Source organism: Podarcis bocagei (assembly GCF_964188305.1).
Source record: "Podarcis bocagei genome assembly, chromosome: 14".
Lineage (NCBI taxonomy): Eukaryota > Metazoa > Chordata > Lepidosauria > Squamata > Lacertidae > Podarcis > Podarcis bocagei.
In genome coordinates this window covers 5275492-5287987 of record NC_138139.1, presented here as the reverse complement: position 1 = coordinate 5287987, position 12496 = coordinate 5275492, and the positions used below count along the sequence as shown (strand labels likewise).

Genomic DNA, 12496 nt, shown 5'->3' with positions numbered 1-12496 from the left:
TACTGTTGAATTTACAATAATCCTGCTAGCCTTTTCACTTGCTCACAATAGTTTTCCAAATGGGTCCTTAAATGGATGTTTGAGTTCAAGGTATTTCTCGAATGTCTGAAGAGGCTGAAGGCTACTGGGCGAGACAGGCCAATGGTCTGACCCTGTGCCATGCATCTTCCTGTGTTTCGAATCTGGATTCCTTTATTGTCTCCCTAAGGTTCTTCTGATGGGGAGCGAGTGTGGCCCAAGATGTTCCCCTTTTGTGGAGGAGTATTCCAGTCACCAATTGATTTTCACAATGACGTTCTCCAGTATGATTCAACTCTTCTGCCCATAGAACTGGAAGGCTACAATGTCTCCCCCACTGAGGAGTTTATTTTGACCAATAATGGACATTCAGGTAAGGGAGGCTAACATGGACAGAGAAAATTGAACTATTACTATCATTACATAATGACAAAGAATACTATTTAGCACTTGTACAGGACTTTAGAGTGTTCTGATTGTTCTCAATATATATTTTCTCAATAATAAAAATTTCTAATAATTTATTATCTCTTTTTTTTTAAAAAAAAAAGATAATATAGGCCAGCCTTATTCCCATTTTGTAGACGTTCAGGGATCAGCATAGATAGGATTTGGTTGGGTTTACAGTCTTCACCACACTGCCTGTTTATTTTGGCACATAACTTTGGCTCTAGTTTTCCCTCCTGTGTGGAGGTGTTGTCACACATATTGGTTCTTTGCCCATATGTGTGTCTACACAGGTGGCCACTCAAAGAACCTCAGTTACAAGTTAAATGACTTGCTATTGGTGGCGATTATGACGGTCTTAATACAGTGCTACTAATAGACGAAATAGCTCTAAAACCACAAGGTGTACAATTCTCACCAAAGCACAGTGAATAATAACCACCTAGCATGTTAAATTGGGCTTGGCAACTAAGGTACAATGTTCTTCTTCCAAGTTTAGAGGGATGAGCTGCATTTAGTATTTTGTTTCATATTCTGGATATTGGCAGCAGTCAGAATATGGAAAAATACAACTAGCAGAGGCACAGGATGCTTCAAAATGTTGCTAGTTTGTCATCCCTTTAGTTTCTTCATCCCAACAAAAATGCACATGATATTCAGAATTTCCTTCCTTAGTAATCTCCATCCATATGCACATAGTAAGTTGTATCTGAACTTCCTTAAGTTCTTTACAGTATTGTGAATTATTCCCTTTTGCAGCAGGTTTGATGACAAAATAACTCTCTTCCTTCAATGGCTGCAAAGTTTCTTGTTGCTTCTGCACCAGTGTGAAATATAACCCTTTTAAAGCACACTAACATCCCAACATTAATCCTTTGAGGACTGTGATATTAGCCAGTATTAGTACTAGGAGCCCTAATGTAGCTCTCAGTTTAAGATCTTGCCCAAAAAGGTGAGAGCAATCTGAGCTGCATCCTAACTTGGGAAGCTACATCTAAGATCAGAACTGGCAGAATTCATTTGCCTCTGTACATATAAATTAGCATATGCAATTTTATGTAAATATGTGCCGTGGACCTGCACTGAGTTTTATCCCTGCATTTAATACTCTCATGTTGTGTTGTCTCCCTCTCCCATCTTCTCCTCTCCTAGTAAGAATGAGTCTTTCTCAAAGCATGCGCATCCGGAGCCTCCCTTCCCACTATTCTGCCGCTCAGCTCCATTTACACTGGGGAAACCGGAACAAGCAGGAAGGATCTGAACACACAATTGGTGGGAGGCATTATGCTGCTGAAGTAAGATTTTTAGGCATTCAATCTATTGTGCCTTTCAGATATCTATTTATTAATTAATTTATTAAAACATTTAAGGCCCTTTTGGCCCTACAAAGGGCACCCAAGACAATTTACAATTAAGATCCAACAACATTTAAAATTGAAAGGCAAGATTAACATACACTAAATTTCCTGCCTTATTTTTCGTTTTCCTTATGAGGCTGGCAGAAGCAGACTGCTAGTTGCTCCCTTCTTCTGCACAGCACAGCTGCATTTGTTCATCACAAGTTTTGTACGCCACTTTTAGGACCCTTTCTCACATGGAAAAGCAGCTAATATTTTTAATATACATATTTTAATCAAACTTACTAAGTACAGAAAAATATATTTTGAGTTTCACAACTTTAATAATAAAAAAAAGTTTATTAGCTCATGCATTCTATTTCATTCCCTGATATAGTTTTCCTCAGGACAAACAACTCTCTACAAGCCCCACCTTCTCAAAGCAACACAGTTACAAATCTTGTAGCACCAAATCATAACACAGACAAATTCCAAATGATACCAGAAAAATCTTTTTTTCCTTAAAGATTCAATACATGGTGAACTATCATATCTGTTTAGCAGGGAGAAATCTATGCCAAGTGTAACTATTATTTTTTTTTTTACTACAGCTCCCATCAGTCCCAGCCGGCATGAGCAAAGATCAGGAATGATGGGAGTTGTAATCACCAATATCTGGCAAGCACCACATTGGCCACCCTGGGATGAGGGTGCTCTTAAGGACTGCTGATTGATCCAGATCTGCTAATAAGTTTCGCAATCCTAGTTTAGATATTTATTCTACAGAACTGCCTGGGAGGACCAATCTGAACACAGCACCAGAATCCATTCCATGCAAGGGTCAAACTAGGCTTTATTTCACCTGGGTCAAAGACTCAGTTTGGCATGCACACCCATTCATTTGTGCACACGCATGCATACACACAGAGAGAGAAGCTGGAAACCTCAATGGCGCCCCTCTGGAGGCTTCACCTGGGACAAAACTCTAGCTACCCCCCCCCCCCATAGCTATGACACTGTTCTGTGGACGCCACAAGGAATTGCCATTATGTTCAGTTCCTTCAGTTCACAACCACAAAGCTGTTTCATGTCTTGCACTAATTATAAGTCTAGCAGAACACATGGATGCCTGCCATGAAGTATAATTCAAGGTCAATTACAAGGGACTGAGAGCGCCAGGCTGCAGCAATACATTTTGGTTCCTGAGGCAGAAAACCCTAATGGTGTGATGTTGGCACTCTTCCCCATCCCATATTCCTTGCTGTTAACAGGGGGCATCCAAGCTGCCCAGAAGTTGTCCCACAGAAGCCACCTCATTAAAATACCATATTCTTGGTGGACTGTACCCATCAGACAGATTTCCCCCGTATTCCATTCTGCCACTTCTGTAGTTAATGCTGTAATTCTGATGGTCTGTTACAGAGATAGGGGACCTTTTCTGACTGGTGGGCCAGATCTTACTCTCTCCTCCGCCAGTGGGCCAGATTTGACAAGCGGGCAAGGCTGTCCACATGTCAATCAGCAGACATCACAGTGATGTCACGAGATGCTGTGCTAAAGTCCTTTGCAAGCAGCTCCACACTGCTCCGTAAACCTCTGAAAATCAGTTTTTGGAGGTTCAAAGAGCGACTCTGGGAGGGGAAAGTGGTTTGCATTGAATAGAAATCACTTTCCCCTCCTTGAGTAAGGCACATTCCTACCACACATCAGCTGAAGGGGAGGGGAGCACATCTGGTCTCTGCAAAGGAATAATCTGTTGCTCTTCGTTCTTTTGAAGCCTCATGTCTACCTCCCCACTACCTGCCAAATGGGGAAGCCTGGTGGGCCAAGTCAAGCCCCCAGGCCCCAAATTCTGCACCTCTGTTCTATTATAACTAGGCCAGGCTTGGGGTGTGTAAAATCCAGCATGCTGGTCCATTCAGGCATATATATATATATAGTCAGTTTTCCTAATCAGGCAACTTATATTGCAGTAAGGCATCCAGTAAATCAGGTTATCTTTTGCAAGCTTTGTAAATTTGTTAAGCCCAGGGGCAGAGCTACCTGCCCCGGCATCCGGAGCGGCGCGGGGGCGGGGCTAGCTTCCCATGCGGTGAGTGTCCCTAGCCGCTTGCCACCCGCATGGCGAGCATCCCTAGCTGCCTGCTGCCTGCGTGGTGAGCATGGAGGGGGTGCTGCTAGCTGCCCATGGCAGCATCATCCCTAACGGCCCGTCGCCCACGCAGCGAGCATGGGGGGGGGGTGCAGTGATGTCACCCGATGCGCACTGCACCCTCCCCACCTGCCTTCCTCCACCAGTGGTTAAGCCTTTAGTTGGTGTTTGCCATTTTATTCCCCCTCTGTAGCTCCACATCGTACATTACAACTCTGACAAATATCTGGACGTGAACTCAGCAATGGACAAATCAGATGGACTGGCAGTCTTGGCAATCCTGATTGAGGTAAGCGGCTCTTTCCCTCAAAAGTGTCCAAAACTAAAGTCCACCCAGAGGTTTAATATAATAGGGTCTTATCTGGCTCTTGGCAGTTGATGATTCTATCCAGGTTCCAAGCTTGTCCCAGAGCTAGAGAAGCTTTGGCCCTCCAGTTGTTGTTGGACTCCAACTCCCATCAGCCCCTGCCACACTTGCCAATGCTCAGCAATAGCAGAAGTTGTAGCCCATCAACATCTGGAGGGCCACATGTTCCCCACCCCTGCTCCAGACACAGGGAAAAGGAGGAGACAAGGCTCTTTTGATTGCCTGCCCTTGTGGATGAAGGATTGCTGCCCTGTTAAAAGCTGTTTCATACATCTTACAATGCAAACAACATTATCTCCCTCCCCAAAGTATGCTTTGGTCACCAAATATGTTTGGGGTTGCTTTTCCAGTGCTATTTTGCTAATGGTTTAGTGAACTATAATCATGGCTATTAAGTATTTTAGAATGTGGTTGAAGAAATCACTCACCACCAGATGCCATTATTCTAATGAGAGCAGCTCTGGGGTTATTGAAACACAAATGTATTTATGCCCTGAATAGAAATGACCTCAGCCCACTAAATCTGTGGCTAGGCTTATATCGCCAACAAATGATGGTGTAAACTGAAACAACAAGGTCAGACCAAAACATTCGGGTGCCCAAAACATCCACATGGTCTTCCCTACTGAGTAAACATGGGGAAACAATCCATCAAAAGCTCTCCTGTGCAAGTTCCATTGAAGTGGATGGGAGCTGTGCTACTGTGTTCTTGCGCAGGAGACCTTTCTGGTGGATTTTGCCCCTTGTTGGGCTCTCCTCTTTCCATTACCATTAATGGTGCCTAATAAAGATCTGCAAGTACTTGCTGAACCTAAAACTACGCAGAATTATAATGGCTGAGAAAATAAATCTTCTCCTTTTTTGTTACAGACAGGCGCATTCAATCCATCGTTCGAAAAGATCTTCAGTCATTTTCAGAATGTGAAATACAAAGGTAGGAAAGAGGATTTCAACTGGAATTTTGCATCCCTAAGCAGTCAAATCAGAAGACTTTGTCAATTTAGGATGTACTTGCAGTGCAGGTTAATTCATTAGAGATCGGTGTGAGGTTGGTTTGCTGTAAGGTAAAGGTAAAGGGACCCCTGACCATTAGGTCCAGTCGTGACCGACTCTGGGGTTGCGGCGTTCATCTCGCTTTATTGGCCAAGGGAGCCGGTGTACAGCTTCCGGGTCATGTGGCCAGCATGACTAAACTGCTTCTGGCGAAGAGCAGCACATGGAAACGCCGTTTCCCTTCCCGCTGGAGCGGTACCTATTTATCTACTTGCACTTTGACGTGCTTTCGAACTGCTAGGTTGGCAGGAGTAGGAACCGAACAACAGGAGCTCACCCCGTCACGGGGATTTGAACCGCCAACCTTCTGATCGGCAAGTCCTAGGTTCTGTGGTTTAACCCACAGCGCCACCCGCGTCCCTTGGTTTGCTGTATGTGGTACTGAATTGTTTATAAGCAAGTGATAACCCAAAGCAGCATAAACAAAATATTTAAAAAGCAGCATAACAAAATACATTCTGCTTGTTTTATCCACCAATACCATTGTCGTGCACCCACCCTGTTGTCTGCCTCACTGTCATCTCCCCACCCCTGACCTAGACAAGTTAGCTAACCTGCGGTTGAGAATGTGTCATGATGACAATACTGGATTACTTTGTTGCTCAGCAAAGTATGTGTTTTGCAGCAGCCAGCCACACTGATTGGCTGTCATAGCTGTGACCTTTAGAGCAGAACACTTTGCTTCTCTAGCTAGATGCACAGCATCAGGGGGACTGACTGGTGAAAGTGCTCATTCTGTTGCATGCACAAATGAAACCTCCTTATCCGGAATAATGGAAAAGAGGGCAAAGTAAAAAAATTAAGGAAATGCTGCATCCAAAAATATGCTGAGAGTTGGGCTGGCAAGAATATAGTTATTTAAAAAAAGGGTGATCTTTTTCAGATCAGGAAGCCTTCATCCCAGGTTTCAATGTCCAAGATTTGCTCCCAGACAGACTGGATGAATATTACCGCTATGAAGGATCCCTGACCACACCTCCTTGCTACCCAAGTGTTCTTTGGACGGTTTTTCGAAAGCCAGTACAAATTTCAGAGGAACAGGCAAGGGTCTATAAAACATGTGTTCTCAGTTAAAGTTGGTAATCTTGCCAGTAATTGTGCATGAAGTGTATACCTGCCTTCTGAGAGAGCCAGTGTGGTGTAGTGGTTAAGAGTGGTGGACTCGTAATCTGGTGAACTGGGTTTGCGTCTCCGCTCCTCCACATGCAGCTGCTGGGTGACCTTGGGCTGGTCATACTTCTCTGAAGTTTCTCAGCCTCACTCACCTCACAGAGTGTTTGTTGTGGGGGAGGAAGGGAAAGGAGATTGTTAGCCGCTTTGAGACTCCTTCAGGTAGTGATAAAGCGGGATATCAAATCCAAACTCCTCCTCCTCCTCCTCCTCCTCTTCTTCTTCTCCTTCAACTTCGTTTCCCACCTACTTACACCTTTATGGATGCTGTGCACAGGCTAGACTCCTATCTACCGTCTTAGCTTTACTGTGTTGCATTCAAACTGAAGATTAAGACTGAACTTCCGCCCTAGTGTTTGAGACATGGAAAACACAGACAGGGCTAATTCATTTGACCCAATGTGAAAAATGAAATGAAATTGTTCTGTCATCAGTGTGTCCAGGGCTGTGCAAGCAATCAGTGGACAATATGAGAGTTGCGACCCAAGAGATCTTGGGGCACATTTAAGAAACTTGGGCAAGACCAGAATGTGTACTGAATGTAGTGAAATGGTTGTCCACACATTCCATCACAGGCCTAGCATCCTCTGCAAAACCAAACCAAACCACCTGAAGGATAAACAGTAATGTACTAAATTGCAATCCAGGCAATGCACTCAGCAGTGGCGCAGCATGGGGGAGGCCGTGGCCCCAGGCACATTTTTAGGGGGTACAACAAGGTGCCCCTCGGCTAGCTGAGAGGGAGGGGAAGGGCACAGCTCCAAGCAGGCCTGACTTGGGGTGGAAGCAGCAGAGAGGAGAGGCAGTGGCAGCTTTGCCGCCCCTCTCCCTCACTGAGTTGGTAAGTGCAGCCCCCACCTGGCTGACTGGAAGGGGGCACACCTCCCCTCTGCCTCCTCCTCATGGTGCCCTCCAAGCCCTGCCCCCGCCCCCCCCGGCACTGGGAAGGCATGCTCTTCTGCTGGCACTCAACCACATTAGAACACCCACAGTTGATCTGGGTTGACATTTTTTTAAAAAGCTGTCAAGCCTGAATACAAGCCCCATATGTGGCTGTTTGAAACAGCCCTAATCAAACATACTAAGAGAGCAAATTCTCCTTAGTTGTGGGGGTATCCAGGTCTCTTAAAGGGGGGGGGGGCATGTGCCTCTGGCTTAGTCAAGTCTGCTGTGGCAGCTGCTTTACAGAACATAAGAAGGGGCTGCTGGATCCGGCCAATGGGCCGTCTAGCTCAGCATCCTGTTCTCATTGTGGCCACCCAGGAGCCTGTGGAAAACCCTCGAGCAGGATCTGAGCGCAACCTCCTTTCCTGAGGTTCCCAGCTTTCCACAGCGCATATTTCCATCTGGAAATCATACCACCATTTCCACATTTTCCTTCTGTTACACAGTTTGCACGTTAAGAGAACAGGTGAGGTCTCTGTAGACTGGAGGTGGGCAGATGTTGTCCCCATCTTCAAAAAGGGCAAAAAGTAGACCCAGGTAACTACCGACTGGTGAACTTGGCATCAATACTAGGGAAGGTCCTAAAACAGATAATTCAACAGTTTGTCTGTGAGCACTTAGAAAAGGATGCTGTGATTACTAAGACCCAGGATAGGTTTCTCAAAAATAAGTCATTTCTTTTCTGATGGAATTACAAACTTGATGAATCAGGGAAATGCTGTGGACATAGAGTATCTTGATTTCAGTAAGGTTTTTGACAAAGTCCCCCATGATATTCTTGCAAGGAAGCTAGTAAAATGTGGGTTGAATGAGTTAACTGGGTAGATTTGTAGCTGGTTGGTGGACTGAACCCAAAGAGTACTCATTAATGGTTCCTCATCATCCTGGGGAAAAGTGACAAGTGGGGTACTGCAGGGTTCTGCCCTGAGCCCATTGTTGTTCAACATCTTTATAAACAACTTGGATGAGGGACTTGAGGGATGCTCATCCAATTTGCAGATGACACTAAACTAGGAGGGGTACAGAAGACAGAATCAGAATTCCAAGTGACCTTAACAGATTGGAGAATTCAGTCGCTTGAATTTTGACTAGTACTGTAGAGTCAATACATCCCAGCTACAGAAACATTAAAGCTATATACTGGGAGAAATGTCTCAACTGTAATAAGGACTGGTGGTGGAAGGAAAGCATGCTTTTCCTGCCACTCTGATATCATTAAAACTGTTGTGCTTTGCTCATAGCTGCTGGCCCTGGAAAGCACTCTGTACTGCACACAGCCTAGTGACCCTGCCCCTCTTGAAATGGTGAACAACTATAGGAGAGTCCAGGAGTTTGATGAAAGGCTGGTTTCTGTGTCCTTCCGGCAAGGTAAGCAACAGAAGATTCAAATTTCAAATTTATGCAGAGTTTAGAGTTTTATAAATTGCACCAGAGACACTTCCAAGCCAAGAACAGTTCATTGGGTGTGCAGCATTCCCCCTTAACATGATGTGAAATGGGGTGTCATTAAATACAGTTTTGTTTGCTTATCTTGTCTTCTGTTGGGGCAGCCCGACTGTATTTCCTAAAAGGCTAAAGTTGCAACAAGCGCCAGCAAGTGGATGTGTTGAACCAAAGGTGAGGTGGTTCAGGAGCTGTGCTGGCACCAGCTGAATCCTCAAGATAACCTTAGGTGTGGTGGAGATCATGGCCACCTGTGGGCTGCTCTGCTGTATAAAAAGCATTTGTGCCACTGCCTGGGTGCGGACAAGCCATCTCCTTGTTGTGGAGTTTGTCCCACAGAGTGCTGGGAGCAGGGGCTGTGAGTTTGCTTTTCCTTTAAGTAAACCTGGCGGTGTGGAGAGCTTTCTTTGGGAACCTGAGTATCTGGGCCCCTGTGAGCCCTCCTCCGGCTCCGCAGGATATAACAGCAGACAAGGATATTTTGCTGTCTGATGATCTGCATCTAAAAGGAACCACAACTTTGCATTGCAGGAAGACACTTTCTGGGGAGTTTCAAAGGATCCGATGAAGCCATTCAGGAGAATGAGTTTGACACGTAATAAAAAGACTCATAACGCTGGATTGATTTAAAAAACCCACCGTCATGAGTGGAAAAATTAGCCATCTGACTGAAGTGAAATGTGAGGCAAAAATAATTGGCTGAAGATTATTATATGGGTCTAAATTATTGGCAAATCAATGCAACAATGACCTCTGTCAAAAAGAAAAACAAGGGGGGGAGCCTTGTATTTTACTGTGGATCAGCAATGTTTTTTATTACTGTCACAGGGCTTCTTTTCTTCAAACTGAACTGCAAACTTTGTTGCTTTACAGCAAAGAAAGTATACATAATGCAGTCTTATGCATGTTTACTCTCAAATAAGCCACTGTTTTGAAAGGAGCTTATTCTGTTAATTCTGCATAGAATTGCAGCTGTAGTTTCCTGCAGCTGTATAAATAACTCAGGAGGGATTCTCCACTAGATTTCTGAAGAGGTCTGAAATTGTAGTACTCTAAAATCATATGGGGAAACCCCAAACTTTATTTATTATTTATATAGCACTGACAGGGTAAACAGCAGTTAAATGCTCCAATACAACTTTTACATGGAGCATGAACCAAGCAGCTGGCAGAAGACTTCATGCGCAAGGTGCACCAGAGAGCACTTTCAGGGACACGTGCTTGCCTTATGCCACCCCTGTCTTTAAGCCTGTGCTGTGCTGGCAGGCTGGACCTCTTTGTCTGCCCATCTGCTATTCAACTAGGGCATGTAACATATAAACTAAGCTGTAGTTTATACAGCTGACCCTCCCAAAGACAGGAAAGAAGGAAGAAAGAGATATGGGGAGATTTCTTTTCGCAACCCAGGATATTTCATGGGCCTTCAAACTTGTATATCGTGAAAGCTACATTTCATTTATCCTTTGCACTTAACTAGACCAACCAAGCACTACGGTATCCATAAAATGTTGTGGGAGTTTTTTAAGTGCTTTGCTCAAAATTGTTAATTTCTTTGAAAGTTCATATCTGGGATGCAGAATAAATCAAGTGCATAATGTGGCAACTTTGGTGGGGACATAGTCAAAATCTAAGGTATCAAAATTATGGCAAGATGAAAAGGGACCAGTAGTGCCAGTCTCCCAGCTCAGAAGAAGCAAGTCCAAATCAAGTTCTCTGCTTCTATCATAAATGTTTACCAACAGCTGTTTCCTCTGGGTGGACTTCTGTAATGGCCTCCCCTTCATGGTGAGGACAGTGGCCCTGTGTGTACTTGTCAATGTCGGACATGTTTGCATCAGAAAAGGTGTGTGCTGTTCTTAGATTCTTGGCTGATGCAGAGCCCATTCCCAAGCCCACAAAACACTCAGAGATGTGCTCTGATCTGTGTATACAGAACTAAGAATCCACTAAACTGGGAAAGCCGAGCTTGCCTCTGTTCTGTGGAACTCAATTGTGGAAGCCCAGTCAAGCATGTACACCTGTACATATACATGCATATTATACAGGTACAGAGCATCAGAATTGGTTGGAGTTCCCCATCATATGTACACACATTTACAGTCCTAAGTTTGTTGTGACATAATGTGTGAAAAGGTCCCAAATGATCTGACATGCTCAGTGTTCTGCCTTAGAAATTAACACCAATTTAAATTTGTTTGAAAAGGAAAGGCAAAAGATGGCTAATTTTTCTGTAAACAAGGTTTTTATTCTCTCCCTAAAGAAAGAAGCAGTGAGTGGTTCTTGAAATAATGAGCGTTGAGGTGGCAAATAGATTGTCTAATTTTATTATATATTGTATTTTTCAATTGGTCACATAACAGATTTGTAATAAAGACTGCTCTAAGCTCTGCCTTGTACAGAATCCTTCATTCAAAGGAGCAAAAAGAAAACTGAACTTAGAAAATTAGCATTCTTAGCATCTTAGTAGGCCATGCTGCTAGTAAAATCTAAATTCCAGGTACTATGTGTCAAAAAGGATGTTGACAAGCTCATACCCTCCATCATTTATCAGTTGAATAGGACCATGCTATTATACATGGGCACTGTTAATGAAATACAGGGGAAGGGGCAGGGCTAGCAGAGTTGCCCCAGGGGGACTTACTTTGAAATAAACACACATGGGTCAAAGTTCGAACTTCAAACTGTGCATGGTTCAAACTGTAAGTTCCAGCAAATTCAAATCCAAGCATGCTCAAGTCTGAAATCGTGTACACATCTTGTCCCATTCAAGTCAGTGAGAGCACACAAAGGGATCTGCAACCCTTTCAAACAGTTAAAAGTGGGAATTAAAAACCCACAGCCTTCCCAGGAATAGCATTCACAATGCTGGTTCTGACCTGCTGAATTCCTGTCTGGCATACATCAGTTGGAGGGACAATAACTCTGCTGGGGGGGGTGCCAGTCTATATGCTCAAGGTTACTTTTGCATATATATATATACATGATGTTGGCACACATACATATATGCCAGAAGGGAATTAACATGGGCAATGCGCCTACAGCTTAGGTACAGTGCCTGCCTCCTATCAACTCAACTCAGCTGGACCACACATACACACACACTCGGTCCTGAGTCTGTTGCAGCGCCGTCACACTCAAAGCCCTGTAGCACTTTAGAAGCCTAACACGAACCCTTTTTGCTACTTCAAAAGGGGCTAATTTAATTATGTCCTGCGTGAGGAAGTACTTTTGTCAAGAATCTTCCAACATTCAGCTCCACTGGATGTCTCTGCAGTATTAGAGAATCCAAACCATGCATAATTTTATACACTTCTATCATGTCCCCCTTTCCTCACGTTTTCTCTAAAGTCTAAACAATTTTTTTAGCCACAAATGTTGTAACCTTTCCTCACAGTGGAGTTACTCCAACCCTTTGATCACCCTGACTGCCCTTTTCTGAACCTTTTCCCAGCAGTACAACATAGAAATAGAAATACTTTATTATCACTGTACTACTTGTTCACAGTGAGATTAAATGAGCCCCCCCCTTTTTTCAGGTGAGGTGACCTGAACTATACACAGCAT

The 12496-nt window shown here is 44.1% G+C and overlaps 1 protein-coding gene and 1 long non-coding RNA gene across 5 annotated transcripts in view; both read left to right on the top strand.

Annotated features, from left to right (window-relative positions):
* LOC308573601 overlaps positions 1 to 12496 on the top strand; it is a 169985-nt gene that overhangs the window by 72450 nt on the left and 85039 nt on the right. The window lies entirely within an intron of this gene.
* Positions 1 to 12496, top strand: part of CA12 (carbonic anhydrase 12) — a 30353-nt gene that overhangs the window by 13792 nt on the left and 4065 nt on the right. For all 4 annotated transcript variants that reach the window (XM_081170677.1, XM_081170676.1, XM_081170675.1 and 1 more), the window contains 6 exons: positions 209 to 391; positions 1618 to 1760; positions 4148 to 4243; positions 5192 to 5255; positions 6258 to 6415; positions 8731 to 8857. In XM_081170677.1, the coding sequence (XP_081026803.1) occupies positions 209 to 391; positions 1618 to 1760; positions 4148 to 4243; positions 5192 to 5255; positions 6258 to 6415; positions 8731 to 8857 (771 nt within the window). The remainder of the gene's footprint in view (positions 1 to 208; positions 392 to 1617; positions 1761 to 4147; positions 4244 to 5191; positions 5256 to 6257; positions 6416 to 8730; positions 8858 to 12496) is intronic.